Source organism: Microtus pennsylvanicus, chromosome 4 (assembly GCF_037038515.1).
Source record: "Microtus pennsylvanicus isolate mMicPen1 chromosome 4, mMicPen1.hap1, whole genome shotgun sequence".
Classification (NCBI taxonomy): Eukaryota; Metazoa; Chordata; class Mammalia; order Rodentia; family Cricetidae; genus Microtus; species Microtus pennsylvanicus.
The window spans coordinates 104261117-104278569 of record NC_134582.1 but is presented as its reverse complement, the minus strand read 5'-3'; the positions used below and the strand labels follow the sequence as shown (position 1 = coordinate 104278569).

General features: G+C 41.5%; 1 protein-coding gene across 2 annotated transcripts in view; it reads left to right on the top strand.

Annotated features, from left to right (window-relative positions):
* Window positions 1-17453, top strand: part of Dcdc2 (doublecortin domain containing 2) — a 192779-nt gene that overhangs the window by 160063 nt on the left and 15263 nt on the right. For both annotated transcript variants that reach the window (XM_075970005.1, XM_075970006.1), the window contains exon 9: window positions 8228-8328. In XM_075970005.1, coding sequence (XP_075826120.1) covers window positions 8228-8328 — 101 coding nt within the window. The remainder of the gene's footprint in view (window positions 1-8227; window positions 8329-17453) is intronic.

Sequence of the window (17453 nt, the reverse complement as noted above, 5' to 3'; positions counted from 1 at the left end):
TTATTTTCATGTAACTTTATAAATTGCTGAAGGAAACTAGGACTTGCAATGTTCGTGTCTTTGTGGAGAGTTTGGGCTTGAGTTGCCATGAAACACACTGAGAGATTCGTGACTGAAAAATTCAGTTCTGTTCCTGTCCAAGTGGATGTTCTCAGAACATTGGCTGTCCTTGTGATGAGATTTTAATTTGGTTTGTGTGTGTTGGTGCCTGTTTGTGTACACATGAGTGAGTCATGAGGGGTGAGGACCTCTGTAAGGGTCTGATGAGAGCTGGCTGACCTCCATAAGGGAACGCTATTCTACATGTTTCTTCCTTTCTGCTTCCGTGTTTGCTAGCCCTCACAGGGACTCTTTTCTCCTGGACCACCTCCCTGCGAGTGCTTTAATTTTCAGTACATGTTGTGATGTCAGCAATCTGTGCCTATGAAGAGCCATATGGAAATTTAGTATATTTAACATATACAGGTACTTACCCTAATATTAAGCGGACAGAAACTGCTTTTATTTCATCTTCTGAAATCTTGTTTAAATTCTGACTCTGTTGACTGATGTGATACATAGACTGTTTCCTTAGAAATGGGTCGACATTCTCTTCTTAGAGTGTTGTTTTATGTATTCAAAGTCAGAAACTCTTCTTCCCGTACATTGTCTCAATAATCTGTTAGGTTTAATGAGCTGTATTTTAAACTTAAAACTTTATTTTAAATTTAACATTTTATCAGGTGATCATAGTAGTATATTGGAAAAAGTATCTACAGCTATCAGAATTTTCTTCACATAGCTTTCAGTTAACAAATAAAGTTTTCATATAATATTTAGGACTGACCATGAGAATACTATTTTTTTCTAAGTCATCCTGATGTTTGATTTGTCTTCAGCATTAAATTGTGACGTATATAAAACTACTTGAGAATAATTTTAAACAACTCTGTTGATAGGCCAAGGAGATGGCTCTATGGGTATGAATGCTTCCTGCAAAAGTAGATACGGGTTCAAATTGCTAGTGCTCACATAAAGAACTGAATATAGCTGTGCACATCTGTAACCTCAGCATTGTTTGAAGAGCCTTGAGAGATCCTGTTTCCTGTTTCAGGGAGAAAGTGATAGAGTAGATCTCCCTCTGACTGCCTACAGGCTCGTGTGTGCTTATCTGTACATTCATGTGCACATTGTCTCTCTCTCTCTCTCTCTCTCTCTCTCTCTTTCTCCCTCTCTCTCTCTCTGTGTGTGTGTGAGTGAGTGAGAGAGAGAGAGAGAGAGAGAGAGAGAGAGAGAGAGAGAGGAGAGAGAGAGAGAATGAGTAAATAAATAGCTGTGTATGTGAAAAACAGTTTGGATGAGAAAAGATTGTTGCTATGGAGGGACTGATTGCCACCAGTTACAGGACTGAATCATAGCTTATCAATTATTTGATCACCTTTTTTTAAATCTGAGGATGGTAATGAGCTGAAATTCAAGGTCCTTGGAGTCAGAGCAGCTTTTGTCTCAGCTGTGGCCATTGGAAGCTTGGGAGTCATTAGGGTTCCTTTTCCATTTCAGCAGGAGAAACAGATTCATATTTATTTTGACCAGCACAGCCATGAGATGAGATGAGATGCCTTCCCTACCTCAGCAGCTCTGTTTTTGTATTTTAGGCAATAAAACTCATAAGCGATAAGTGAAAAATAATTGAGGAGCATTTTTATTTTTTCTGGAGTGTTTGTTATTGCTTTACAGTGTAATATGCACTAAAATGCCCATTCATGATACAAAGAGAAAAGATGCGAGCTGGACTCGGGTGTAGTGTGCATCCAAGCATTGAATTCGATCCTCGGTGTAGTAACTGAATGAGAGCAGTATTGTGTATCCAGTTCATCCTTGCTCCTTAGTTTCTCAGCAAACAGCTTTGATTACAAAGGTTTCAGGCAGAGGAAGCATTAAAATATTGGATCCCTTTATTCTGGCAGTTGTTTGTGTTGGGGGATGGTGGTGAAGACATCTGCATGCTGTAGGGGAGGAAGAGAGACAGATAATAACTGCTCTGGGAGAAAAAACAAAAGACCAGTGGAAAGGATTTTTTTGCCCACTGTCTTCTTGGCAAGAAATGGAGAAGGGGTCTGAGTCTCCCGCGTTTGTCTTTGCACAGCAGGTTTCTGCCGGAGTTGGAAGGGGGTTGTTTTTTTCTGGACCATTATAATTGGACCTGTAATGTTATAGCTACTTCTGACTGCTATAACAAATGACCCATAGTTGTCCCAAAACAACACCAAGAGTGTAGCTCTAGGAGCCAGACTTCCAACACAGACTCAAAATCAAAGGAAGAGCTGTGTCCTGACTGTTCTGGTTCCCAGAGGCAGTGTCCTTTGCTAAGTATTCCCTTCTGTTTTCACAGCCAGCGATGGCACCATGTCCTGTCTCACTTTCTGCCCCATTCTCTGGTTCCGTTTTCACTTTCAGGCACCATTGTAACTGGATCACATCAAGCTTAGGTGGTGAACCCTTACTTCTCTGTTCTATGCAGTGTAAGGTGGCCTCAGTTTCCTAGTATTCTGGCACATTACTAATTAGGCTTCCACACATAAGCAATTCATCCATATTGATCTAGGTTGTACTTCAGTTCCCTTGTTCCTCTAGTGCTTTTGTTCTTCCACCCCATCTCTATTCAAACACTATACTGCCAAGTGTGGCCAGCTTGGCTCAAAGGTCCCACAAAAACAGAGGCTGAAATAAGTGTGTTTATAAACTGTTGGCTCCTCAGTTATGTAAATATGCTTATGTCCAGCCACTTTCTGATGTCCCTGGGTTTTGTTCATTGCTGGAGGCAATAGAGAACAAGATGGACACATCCCTGTTCTCCGCTTTGTGAGGAAGTGATGGGCAGAAAGTTACCAAACAAATGAGCACCAGGCAGAGGACAATGAACACTGAATGAGTGTTGGCTGCTGACACTGGGATGAAGAATGGTTTTCTTAGAACTGAATAGCAAGGAGCAGCTAATCATGTGAAAATGGCAGAGGGTGTGGGAAGTAAAAAAACTGCATTATAGCTGGTACCCAAAGCCTTTAATCCCAGCACTCAGGAAGCAGAGGTAGGTGGATCTCTGTGAGTTTGAGGTCAATCGGTCTACAGGAGCTAGTTCCAGGACAGTTAGGACTATTACACAGAGAAACCCTGTCTTGAAAGACCAAAACCAAACCAAATCAAACCAAACCAAACCAAACCAAATCAAACCAAACCAAAACAACAAAACAAACAAACAAAAAACTGCATGATATAAGTTAGGTTTCTGTTAGGAACAGAACGAAGGTCAGTGTAAGTGGATGTACAGGAAGGAGAGAAATGTACTGCTGAATCCCAGTTCCTTATGTCGTGTGAAGAACTTGTGTTCTAAGGCATGATGGAAAGATATCGGAGGGTTTCTAGGCTTTGGGATGAATTAAATAGTGTGTGTGTGTATGTGTGTGTGTGTGTGTGTGTGTATATGTGTGTGTGTATGTGTGTGTGTGTATGTGTGTGTGTGTATGTGTGTGTGTGTATGTGTGTGTGTATGTGTGTGTATGTGTGTGTGTGTGTGTATGTGTGTGTGTGTATGTGTGTGTGTGTGTATGTGTGTGTGTATGTGTGTGTATGTGTGTGTGTGTATGTGTGTGTGTGTGTGTATGTGTGTGTGTGTGATTATATGGTGTGTAGAGGCCGGAGACTGACTTCTGGTGTCCTCCTCAATCATTTTCCACCTTATCTTTAGAGACAGGCTCTCTCACTGAACCTGGAGTCGGCTCTCTGATTTGGCTAACTGGCTGGGCAGTCAGCCCTAGGCATCCTCTTGTATCTGCTACATCTGGCTGTTGCCTCCTCCTCCTCTTTTTAACATGGGTGCTGGAGTTTGATTCATATCCTCATGCTTGTATAGACTGAGCCATGCATTTAGCTCAAATTAAGTAATTTTTATTTTATTCTTTTAATCAAAACTGTATTTTGGAAAACTTGTAAAAAATGCAGTGAGATTAGCCAAACTGAAAGTCTTACAAATGTCAGTGAACATCTATATAGACAGAATAGCCATTCTGAAGCCATGGGGCTTCACTTTGGATTATAATCTTTCACCTTCATTTACATTGTTATGTACTTATCAACCCTCCCCCCTACATACAAGAGACAAATACATGACAGAGCTAAAACTAGAAAGTCCCTTTATTTCCCCTTGTGTGACACTTGTCTTTACCTGCATTCCCTTTCTGTCTTCAAGTGTTGCTTCCCTCTTTTGGAAGCTTGCACAGTGCCTTCTGGTACTATGAACTCTAGTCCTCAGGACTCTGACCAGGAGCTTCAGGAAGGATTCTCATACCTGGAATTAGGGTTTTGTTGGGGGAACATGGTCAGTGCAGATAGGAAGAGTTCATTTAAACTGTGAGGAGAATAACAGTGTAAAGTGACTTGAAGGGAGAAACAGTGTGAGGGGAACTTTAATTTGGAAGAGGTAGGGAGATAAATACAGGAGAAAGGCACAGGGGTTAAACTAGCAGTAAAGATATCTGAAAAATCATAAGGCATTATATTATTGTCTGTCTACCTAAAATTATGTAGAACATATATAAGTAAATCTATGTAAGAATTACATAGAACATATATAAATAAAAAATACATATATGGGTTTACTTTTGGACACCATATGGACTCCTGATCTTGGTGACAGGCATATTTACATTGAAATTCTATTGTAGATAACATTTTTAAGTTATGGCAAGAAATTGATACTTACATTGTACTTGGTATTGTCAGTCAAGCTTGACAAACATTTTCTCAAAACCTGCTCCAAGGCAGCCACTGTGGCAGGCATAGCGCTCACCAACACAAAAGCTGTGGTCTGCACCCAAAGGACTTGTAGAGCAGCAAGAGCAAGACAGAGCAAGTAATAGAGATTGATAAGTTAGCAATGATTCATGAATAAACAAAGACAGTGAGATAATGAGTGCTGGCAGGAAATGGCTGGTTTTGTTTGGCTGTGTGGTTGGTGATGAAACTGGAGGTGATCTTTATAGAGTATTAATATTGAATGTGATTTGAACTGAGGGTTACACTCCCCTGGAACTTCTGCGAGGACAAGAGAGAGAACATAATGTAGACATGATGATGTTGGCATGGTCTGAGACAACACAGGGCACACATTCTTAGCATACATTGCTTAGGGCGGGAGATGAAGACATAGATGGAGCCGAGGCTCTGTCAATGGAGTAGGAAGTAGGAGAGGCGCATGATGTGTGAGCCACAGTACAGGATGCTCCTGTGGGTATCATTACTCACATGGTAAGAGATGGGAGTCGAAGGAGCTAGGAAGGTGAGATTGCTGTAAGCAAGAGGTAGGAGGGTTATCCAATAAGATTCTGAGGAGGTAGATGATATAACTGTGTCTAAATCAGGAAGCCACTGTGCAAAGAGGCTAGTGTGGAAAGGAAGAACTAAATGCCCAAGAGGCGTCTGGAGCAGCTGTACATGAGGTGGGCGCATCAAACAGGACGGGAGGCAATGTGTGTGTGTGTGTGTGTGTGTGTGTATGTGTGTGTGTGTGTGTGTGTGTGTGTGTGTGTGTGATAGAGAGAGAGAGAGAGAGAGAGAGAGAGAGAGAGAGAGAGAGAGAGAGAGAGAGTAAACCTAGGGCTTGTTTCCACCTTATTTTTAATTAATGCTCACTGAATGTAACTGTGTACAGTGCTCCAGTCTTACTCTTGGAAACAGGCATTCAGAAGACAGATACCTGCTTCTGCTGTGCACATGGAGAAGGAGGTAGTCCTTACCTCTAGAATCTCTCTCCTCCAGAGGCTGCAGGACCCTCTTCCTGCCTCTAGAGTGGCAATTTTTCACTCATCTCATGCAGTTACACATCAATCAACTTCTTACAATGTGCCCCATCCATTCAAAAATCCAATCTGTAGTATTTAGTAGTGTCTATTAGCACAGCGCCATCATCTTTTAATATTTTCAAGTAGCATTTAATGGCTTGATAAATGCTCATGATATAATTTTAAAGTAGATAGTGGCTTATAAATCTCAAGTTTTATTTGTATGTGTGTGAGAGAGTGAGGGAGATGAAGAAAAGGAAGAGGAGTAAAAGGAGGAGGAGGGGAAGTTGTAAAAATGTTGGGACATCTGTCTCTGGGCCATGAGATATTGGAAGGGTGTTTATTTCCTTCATTTTCTAGCCATAAACAAAGGACATTGAGCCTATAATTAGTGATCCTAGAGAAGCTAAATAAGGAGAACCCAAAGAAAAACATATAGGCATCCTCCTGAATATTAACCTTCATCAGGCAATGAAAGGAGACAGAGACAGAGACCCACATTGGAGCACTGGACAGAAATCTCAAGGTCCAAATCAGGAGCAGAAGGAGAGAGAGCACAAGCAAGGAACTCAGGACCGCGAGGGGTGCACCCACACACTGAGACAATGGGGATGTTCTATTGGGAACTCACCAAGGCCAGCTGGCCTGGGTCTGCAAAAGCCTGGGATAAAACCGGACTCGCTGAACATAGCGGACAATGAGGACTACTGAGAACTCAAGAACAATGGCAATGGGTTTCTGATCCTACTGCACGTACTGGCTTTGTGGGAGCCTAGGCAGTTTGGATGCTCACCTTACTAGACCTGGATGGAGGTGGGGGTTCCTTGGACTTCCCACAGGGCAGGGAACCCTGATTACTCTTTGGGCTGACGAGGGAGGGGGACTTCATTGGGGGAGGGGGAGGGAATTGGGTGGCGGGGAAAAGACAGAAATCTTTAATAAATAAATAAATTTAAAAGAAAAAAATACATCAGTTGACAATTTGTAGCTCTGCTTGACAGAGGTAGACACTGACAGTGACTGTGAGTTCTGAGAACACGTTCTGTTGTTATAATAAATTATAGAGCATCCTGTGTTGTCTCTTTGTAAAGAAGCCCAGTAAGTCATAGCTACAGTCTGTGCTCTGTCATCTAAGAAAGGAATGTGAATTGTGCCTGAGTTTCCATCCCTCCTCACTTCTCTTCCTCCCTATGTCTTTCCCTGGCTCTGTCATCTCCAATTTCCCTACATTCTGCTGTAATTCTACCTATGAGACCCCAGGCCTCGGGGCAGCTTGTGGGGGTCAGTTTCTCTCTGGTTGTTGGGCTGTAAGCAGTCATAGGGAACAGACGACACCTGTGAGTGCTCTACCACTGTCCCGGGCCCCAGCCTGGGTGCTGCATCTTATTCATTACGATCGCTCCCCAACAGATGTAAGCCTATGTTTTGTGTGTAGTTAAGGTTGACCTTGGAACTTCAGCAATGTTTCCTGTTGTGTGGCGTATATTAAGTAATTTTTCTAGCAAACATGCCCCTGTTATAGAAATAAAAATGACCTGAAGACAAAAGAGAAGCAGTTTCTACATTGTAGGGGTAATCAAACCTGGAGTAGACTATCAGCAAAGGAGGTAAAGTTTCCATATCTGGAGAGCCTGAAAAATTGAGACAGAGCAGATTTCCATGAGGGTGGCTAGATATGTCTGGAAGCAAGTAGACAGACAGAATGACAGAAGGCTCTGGGATTTGATTATTGGCCTGGAGAAGGGAAGGCTGAGGGGAGACATTGAAAATCCTTCAAATACAGAAAATGGAGACTGCTGCTTTGCAGAAGGAAGCAAGTTGAAGGAGCTTAGCCTAAATCCCTAGGGGCATAGGTCTCTTCTGTTGTCAAGGGCGTAAAGCCACGGGTTGTGAAATTCTTGTAGAAATCTGCAAAACTAAAACATGTTTATTGTCTGGAGGGATGCAGGAAGTCTACTGCTATGAGCCTGTTGCAATAAAAATATGTTTCACTGCTTTGAATAGAGAGAATTGTTTGCCTATATTCTATTGAATGCATAGCATTCTCCAGGGAAATGGAAACTCTCATGTTTTGTAAAGCAGGGAGCATAGTCACTGATTGCTGGCTAGGAGGACTAGAGTCTAGCCAGGAGCCCTTTCCATCTCAGGACACTGGTGCTCCCAGTCAGCAACCATATATGAGCAGGCGTTCCAGCAGAGCTCTGCTTGCCCAAGACGGCCTTATTGGGGCCACTGGACCTCTTCTCAGTTAAAACAGAAGACTTGGGGGTCAGCACATTTAAGTACTTGCTGTGAAAGAGGAACGGAATCTATATATTTCCCTTCTGGCATTTCACTGTAATGTCAGCTTTCAGCCACACGATGTCACGATTGGATTTTGATTTTTTTTTCACCTGTGTTTGGCTCCGCAGATGAAGGCATTTTCAAAGCTGGAACAGAGAGATCTGAAACGAGGGGGGCAGCAGAAGTCCAAGAGGATGAAGACACGCAAGTTGAGGTTCCTGTGGACCAGGTAATCCTCACACCTCTAAGTACCCATGGAAACTGGAAACATAACTTTGATTCCCTCATGCGCTCAGGTGCCAAGGGGTCACATGATCTTCAGAGTATAACTCGGCACCTCCAGTTCTTCCCAGTACCCCTCCAGAGAATATCCACCTGTCTCTCTTTAATGTGAAAATAGTGTGTTTTTAATAATCAGGGGAGACAAGAGGGAGCTCCATATAAGCCACAAGCTCACAGAGAAAGTCTGATTTTAAAAAAAGGAGCTTTGGCTGGGATTTTTAAACTAGGAAAAAAAGAAGTGTTTTTATAATGCCATGATATTTTCTTCTTTGGGGTCTTTGAAATTTTTGTGGTTAGTTGTTTTTGTTTGTTTGTTTGTTGTGTGTTTTAAAGAATTGTCATATAAATACAACTCAAATGTTTTCTCTGTGTGTAGTAATTTCCTTTCCTAGGCTAGGAGAACAATGTATTCATTTGTGTTTCAGAAAGATGTGTTAACAGAAGAAATTAAGCCATGTTAATTCTGGCTAAATGCAAGAATTAAGCCAGTTACCCATGTGCTCCTGTGTGTGTGAATCTGAGTGTGTGTAGGTCAGAAGTAGGCATCAAGCATCTTCCTCAGTTGTTCTATATTTTATTTCTGAGATGGGGTTTCTCACTAACCCTGGAGCTCACTGACTTGACTAGACTAGCTGGCTAGCAAGTCCCTGGGACCCATGCCGCTACCTTTTCAACAGCAGGTTAAAGATGTGTGCATGCCTGGCTCTCATGTGGCTTCTGGACATCTGAAATTAGGTCCTCATGCTTGCTAGAAGGCTCTTTACCCACTGAGCCATCTCCCTAGACCCTATCACACTTTGTTTTTTAATAAAGTAATTCTTTATTAAATATGATTAGCATTATAGGAATTATAGGGTATTTTTTCTTCACTTTCTTAATTTTTACACTGATTTTGGAGAGTTCATATTGATGAAACAATGAACTTTTGAAGGCCCCCACTGTGTGTGCCAACATGTTTATACCTGCATTCTAAAGGAGAGGATAATAAAATCGAAGCCTAATTAACCAAACTGTTGACCCTGGTACCCTCTGGTATACAGATTATGTTATTCTGGTACTTTTAGGCTTCACACCATATTGAACTCATTTGGAGAACTTTAAAACAAAATACTTGAAACGATTCTATTACACTTTTTAATACATTCATGGCAATTCTATCTGGAGGATTGGGGTTTAGTGCTAGACTCTGGAGGAAGGGAGCGATGACTAGGAATTGCCATGCATCTGTGACTATTATGTGCTATTTCCTTTTCTGAAAGCAAATTTCACAATAGGCAGATCCACAAGTGATCTCCCCACACGTTTGTCTTAGCAGGGCAGCAGCGTCACTGATGCTTGATTATTTATTCCACCATACTTTCTGCACACACCGTCTTCCCTATGAAAAGCCCGATGTGGTAAAATTCACAGATTTCAAAATCCAATTTATTTTCTAGGATTTGCTCTCACTAATAATTTTTTATAAACCCAGTTATAGTTATTTTTTCCCTGGGAGAAAACAGAATTTTAATTCTACTGTGAAACCATAATTAAATATTGTATTTTCAGACAAAGGAGAGTAATCATGTATGTATAAAACTTATTAGTTGTAGAAGCCAAGACTAATTTATATTCTAAAGTCAGAGAACACCATAGCATCCCAGTAAAGGAAATGTCTCTCCACTGATCACTTCTGAAGCAGCGCGTGCAGTTGTGAGAGGCATCTGTTTACTTAGGTGTTTTCTGATTTGGAGGGAGGGGCATGGAAGTGAGAATGGATGTATGATGTCACTAGATCGGCCTTGCATCTGCAGTGCTCGGTTTCTTATGGGCTGTGTGGAGATAACTGAATAAAATACAGCAGGGCAGGTGACAGAGAAACCTCAAATGCTGGGTGAGGACGGCACCAGCACACAGACCGACTTGGAGGAAAGAAAGCACGTGGCAGAGGCTCTTCCTTGCGTCCTTCCGCTCCTTTCCTTTCCACACAGTGCTGGGAATCCTCAGGCCCATTGGCTCCATGCTGGGCACCAGCTGCTGGGGGCTGGTCTCTGAGCCAGTTCAGTGTCCGAAGTAGCCGTGATCTTAGTATTTGTGAAACCAGCGAGGCTGTGGAGAGATCCACTAGCTCCATAACAATGGGAACAGCTCTAAAGAAGACAACCTGTATGGTCTGCCTTGAATAGCAGCTGCCTTTTTTCAGGTATACGCTGAGGGCCAGGAACTGCATGATTCTTAAATGACCATGGTGACAACCTGACAGACAGGCCTTCCTTACTATCTTCCCATTCCGTGCATACATACACACATGTAAACATACATATATATACATATCTACACTCATATATGTGTGTGTGTGTAAGTGCATGTATGCATTCATTCTGTTTTCACCATGTAGACCCCAGGGACTGAGGTCTTCAGGCTTGGCAGCAGTCACCTTTACCCACAGCCTTCTCACTGGACCTGAATGTTTTCTCAAGATGTTTGTATAATGAATGGCCTTGGAGAGCAAAGGCAGTGACTTCCTCAGTGGAGGCAGTTTTGTCTCTAGAGGGATATTGGCTATTTGTGGGGATGCTTTGTTGTCAAAACTTGGTGAGTTTGTTGGATCTAGTGAGTCATGGCCAGCAGTGTCACTAGTTACCTCTAATGAGCATAAGAACCCTCCCCAACAAAAATTATGTGACCCATAATGCCAACAGTGACGAGAGGCCCAGTCTGTTTATTGTCCTCTAATAATAAAGGAAATGGCTCCTTGTGGTTCAAAACCAGGACGGTTTACTGCCCATTATAAAGATTTAATGCCATTGATTCTCATACTTAAGATTGGCTGAGAAGGCAAATTTTTATGCTATCTGTATATATTTTCATAATAAAAGTAATGAAAAAAGATATGAGCTCCCCAAGCCTGGAGCTCTGTTTCTGAAACTCAAACCACAGAGAGGTTATTATGTAGCCCTTTCCCATGTGGTAAGCATGGGAAACACTCTGTTTTTGACCATTGCATCTGTGAAGCTCTGGAAGATTAGTGTGTTTGCCATACAGGAGGCAGACCCGCAGTTCGTCATGCCCTTCTGTCTCCAGCATATGTGTTCATGGAGGGCGTGCTGTGGGCTCGTGTATCTATTGTATGGCGAATTTCAGCCAAGAGTCAGAGTTCTGTCCCTAATCCAGATTCGTTTTGCTAGTCAGAGACTAGCAACATTCATGGAGTTCTTTTGCTATGGCCATAACATCTGCCAGAGATAATTTAGAAGAAAGGTTTATCTTGTATCATGGTCCAAGTCTATCAATGTGTGGTATGCAGAAGAGAATTCTGGTTGTGTATGATGGACCAGGAATTAGAGAGCAAGACCAGAACCTGGGCCGATGCTATAGCTTTCAAAAGATTCCAGCAGCAAGGTTCTACTTCCTAAAGGCTCCATCACCTTTCAGAAGACGCCACTACTGGGGCACAAGCATTCAAAGCCCAATCCTTTGGGGGAAAATTTCAGAGTCTAGACATTGTAGTGGTGGGCCTAATACTGCTTTGAAACTCATGGGGAGATGCTTATGTATCTAGAAAGGCCAGACCAGACCAAATGGCTTTTGTAGTAATGAGAATTTCAAAATGGCCTTATGCTGAGTTGTTTTGTTAACTAGTATAGAAATACCATCCTGAATGCTGGAGAAGACAAAGTTTATTTTGTTGTTTTAATTGGAGGTATGGCATTTGTTATTTTCTGATGCATATATTTCACCTATATATTCCAGCCGAAGTTGTGTGTGTAATATTTTCAAGGCAACCATTTTGACAAGGGTTACAGCAAAAAGCACAATTCCTCACCCTACCTATCCCATCTGTGCTTCTATTCCTGGGGGTAACCAACCTGAATTAATTTATTTCACATTTTCTGGAATATATAATACCCTTCTTTAAAGAACTTCTGAGGTCTTTAAGGCTTACACGAGGGCATGTGGCATTTTAATAATTTTATTTTATAATCTTGTCACCTCAGACTTCATGAAACTATCTCTTGATTTTATTTTTTACAATTTAGGTTGCTTATGGAACCTTCTACCTAATGATAATGGGAGCTGGTTGCTCGATCGCTCGTCCCTCCTTCCTCCCACCCATAATAAGTCAACACAGTGTACAAACATACCCTTTTCTCTTCTTTCTAATATTTTTATAATTATTTTTCCTGGTTTAATTTTTAATCTCAAGTTATCCTATCTATGAACCTTCTTTGTAGACTCTGGTTACGCTGTCACCTTCATTCCTCCCTAGCCTGACTATTACCCATTGTTTTTTGCTTAGGTTTCTATACACCTGTTCCTGAAGCTGTGGGTCTCCACTTGATCCATTATCCACATTTTTGTGAATATGCAGTCTTTTTTGTCCCCTTTCTCAAGCCCTCTAGTCACTGAAGCTATTTGATTTGTCTTAGCATCTACTTCTCAGATTTGGCCTGCTTATTTTCCTCATCATTATTTGGGGAATTCCCTTTGTTTTTCAGGGGATGGATCCTGGTATTTGTATTACATTTCTTCTTTCTTTGCTAAACCTTCATTAAAGAAAAGTTGTCCCCACAAAATGAAGGTGTAATCAGTTTTCCTTTAGTAGTTGCCAGAAAAATGCTTCATAGGAGGTACATTGTATGGGAGAGACTTTTCAGTAGTATTGGGGCTTAAACCTAGGTTCTCATGCATACAGAGGCAAGTGATACAGCCCCAGCGAGAGGTGTTTCATATCTGAGAGTTGCCTTGGTTTCTCTACTCAAACTTGACTGTCAGTATGGCTAGGTATAAAACTCAAGGGTCACGTGACTTCTATCAAGACTTGGAAAACCTTGCTCAATTTTGCTTCCCATTCAGAAGGGCAGTTGAGAAGTTTGGTAGCTTTGCCTTTCCTGAAATTCTGATTGACACTTCCCCCATCTCTGGGTTCATTTCTTTGTTCCTAGCATTCAGACAGTTTCTAAGTAGGCTCCTTGGTGTAGTCTTTTTGCTTGCTAACTACTCATTGTACTTCTCTTATTCTGGAAATGTATGATTCTAGTTCTGGAAGTCATGTTGAATTGTTTCTTTGATAATCTTCTTTCTGGAGCTTCAGTATTTGTACATAGGCCATACTGAAGCCATAATTATCTCTTCTGCTTTGTATCTCTATGAATTGTTTGTTAGATTTTTTAAAACGTCAGTTTATATCATATATGTCTCTTACATATGTAACATCAAATATACAGGGTGTAAGTCACACCCACAAGCACAGTCTGCCAGGGATTGAGCTCATTGCCTTGTGCTTGCTCAGCAGGGACTCCCTTCTGTTGATATTCTCACCTGGGTTATCATATCCTTAACTTCTAGATACTTTCATATTTTCTGAATGTTCATTTCCCCATTTGACCCATGTGTGGTGTGTACTTGATTAAATATATGTGCACATGAGTACACGTGTGTGTGGAAACTGGAGGTTTGACTTGGAGTGTCTTTCTCTGTTACCCTGACCCTTATTTTTTGAGCACAGGTGTCTCAGTAAACCAGGAGCACATTAGTTTGAGCCAACGAACCTCTGGGATTCTCCCGTCTCTGATTCCTCTGTCCACAGTGTAGGGCTAATGATGCATGGTGCCTAACTACTGAGTGGTTGGGAATCTGAACTCCGGTCCTCATGCTTGGGCAATAGTCACTCTCCCAGCTAAACGAGCTCCTCGGCCCCTGAATGCTCTTTTTAATAACACACTATTCCTGCTTCATGGATATGACATCTTCCCTTTTCCAAATTCTAATGTTCTATTATTTTAAAACCTCATTTTTCTAGTGTGGTTCTTATGAGTTTCTTTTTTGTCTTTCTGTTTTGTTTCCTGCCTTGGTGCTAGGGAGATTGTGTGTGTGTGTGTGTGTGTGTGTATGTGTGTGTGTGTGTGTGTGTGAATCATTAAGTACAGTGCATAGGCAGAACTTACCAGGAGAGATCCAGGGCAGTGTGATTGGTTTGTAGTATTCATGGGAAGAGCTTCTCTATATTTTGGTAGTCTTAGCATTGTTCTTCTGTTTCTTAAGAGAAGACTCTAGGTATTTTCTTTGTATGAGCCTAGTGCTCAACAGTTAGGACCTGACTGTGAGAACTCTCTTTGGCTTCAGCACACTGGATGCACATAGCCAATTCTTTAGCTTCCCTTTCTGTACGTTTGAGTTTTTCTTCTCTGACATCTACTCCTATTGGCCATACAACCACTGACTTTTTTGTGCCCCAATTTTTGTTGCTATTATTTCCTTTTCAGTCTTCAGTGTCTTTATGGACGAATTCCTTTAAAACTTCCTTTTATTGATGCTTCAGAGGGACATTTGAAGGATGTCAGGGGGCAAAACAAATCCATATTATTCAGTTTACAGTGTTCAACCAGAAGTCACTTTTCTCCTAAACCATCTTCATGTAATCTATGATAGAGATGAGAACTGAAGGCCTGTGACTAGATTCCCCAGGAGAGATCCGTTCATTGTCAACCCTGACTCTCCTGTGCCTGCTTGGCATGCCACATATTCTTCAGCTGATTCTCCTTATTCTCTCACCTTGTCCTGAGTTAAGTGCTTATGTTGCTTGTCCAGCCCCTTGGGTAGTTAGTTTCATCTGTGACTACTTCAGATGTTCACATCTTCTGAACACAGTACCACTTCAAAGACTCTATAAGCCAGTTCACAGGGCATAGCCAGAAAACAAGAGTTTGAAATCTGAACCCATAGATTTTCCTGGCTTGTCAGTCCATCACTGACTTTACCTGGAGATGACCAGTAATCACCTGCAGCTTCTCTCAGAAACCCAGCAAGAGGAAGGGCCTCCAAGTATCCATTTTTCATATACAATAACATAACCCCAACCATTCTTCAATGAAATGCACTTATTAAGCAGAAGTGTAAACATCTAGAAACAAAGGAAACCTGGACTCTTATTTTGCCACAGAAGAAAAAGTCCTCATTAGAGAAAGTCATTCTTCCACAGAGAAGCCACTTGCTGATGGTGCTCTTGGCACAGGAGGAAGCCCTGGCTTCTGCTTTATGGCTTCTTAGAACCTCTCATGAGGAGCAGTAGAGCGATTAGGAACTCCTGATTTTCCCATAATTGGCTCTACCTGAGCACCACTCAGCCTTCAGTGACTTTGAAAATTAAAGGAGTTAGAACCAGCAGTTCATGCGTGCTCTTTGTATTCCAGCCACAGGTCCTTGGTGATCACATTCCTGCTAGTTCTGTGAGCATCAGCAGGGAGGGTCGGGGTGAGGGTGAGCAGGACAACCTCCCTATGCGCTTGCAGAAAGTGGGCTTTCAGTGGCGCTGTGTTTGTAGATTTATGTTTAATTGAGAGAAATGCTGTTAAACATTAAAATGTAGCCTGCAGGGATTTCAGTGAAAATAAAATAAAATCAACATTTCTTTTTAAAATGAGAAAACTCCCCCCCCCGCATGATGACTTAATAACCCCATGCCATCCAGATGCTTCCAGAAAACTACATTTTTATATGGATGTTATAGGAGCTGTCAGAGCTCTACAGGGCCTAAATGAAACATCACCGACCAGTGGCAAACTCAGCCTCACTCCTCATCTGTACCTGGGATCATGCCTCTGAATATAATCACCATTTCTGTGGTCTTTGTGTCCTCAGACAATATCACCACCCCCCATGAAAGTCAGCCCTGGAAAGCTGAGAACAAAAAAGCACTACTTTGCTATCATGAAAAATTGAAACTGATTATTTCAAAATACCTCATTCAACTTGGTAGGAGATGATTTTAGTTTCCATGGGAACAGAAATAAAAACAAGCACAATAATTTCTGTACCTTCACTGCCAATGCCTCTGCCATAGAGTACAGAAATACCTTCCGTTCCAAAGTCAGCACCAAGCCCACACACATCCCCATGTTACAGATACAGAGGGCAGTTTCCATGGACCCCTAGGAGGTCTCCCCACCTTTTACTGACTCAGCTCTCCAGTTTCTAGGTGTGCTTTGTTTTCAGGATGGGAAGAATGTTGTTCAGGAAAGGGTGGATAGATGGTGTAACTTGACTAGAACTTCTGTGTCTTTTAGATAGCTTAGAACATGAAGATATATCCCCCCCGGAATGATAATGTTAATATAATAAATGAGGGTACTTTTTTCCTAAGTGGGCTGGGTACTGGCTTAGCTGTCTTCTCCTGTTTCTAATTTTTGAAGCTTTAGTTACTGTCAAAGTGCGATGAGGCATTTCAGGCATAAGTCATTTAGACAGCCCCATCTTGCTGTGAAGTCTTCTTCCAAGTAGCTGATGCTTTTGGTGTCAGGCACCTTGTTTTCATAAGATTTCGACATCCCATGGCCTTTCCTCCTGGTGCTCAGAAACCCCAAGTAAATCTTCATAGCAGCAAGCATGATAAAAGATTTAAATGCTGCGAGGATGTAGCCAGTGATAACAACTCCCAGACCAAGACTAAATGGCAAAATGTACTGAAAAGGCCAGTGCTGGTGCCATGTGAAAGAGGAAGTCTACTTTAGGTTTTCTAATAACAAATATTAAGAACAACTACTAAAATATATTATAGAATATATGATATATTACTAATAAATTTAATTTAAAAGGCAAAAGTTGATTTTCATATGCAGAGCTCTTTGTTTAAGGGTCTATGGTTTCTGTGATTATACAAATGTCTATAATATGTATGTGTCTCTAACCACTAACCTTGTGGGCTTTGGGTCAGTGCCAACGAGTCTAGAAGGCTGGAACCATGAAGTTTAAATGACTTCTGAGCTCATGGTTATATTGTTATATATATCAGTTTAGTACTCATTTCAAATAGAGTACAATAAATACATTTTAAACTCCAGTACAACAGAATTGTAGTTTATATAGAGTATAGTATTGTGCAATTACTCATAGGCATGAGCTAGTCCTGAAATTTCAGGATGTGTATACCCCTGGGAGAAATGATTTCTATGTGAAAACCTGTCCTCTGAGAATTTGAGTCACAAATTGACTAAAATTTGATGCAAGCATAGGGGAGAGGACGTGATCACAGATAAAAACACTTTCCAAGTCACTACTTTTGCAAATCCGTTTCCTTTCTTATAATACGGTTTT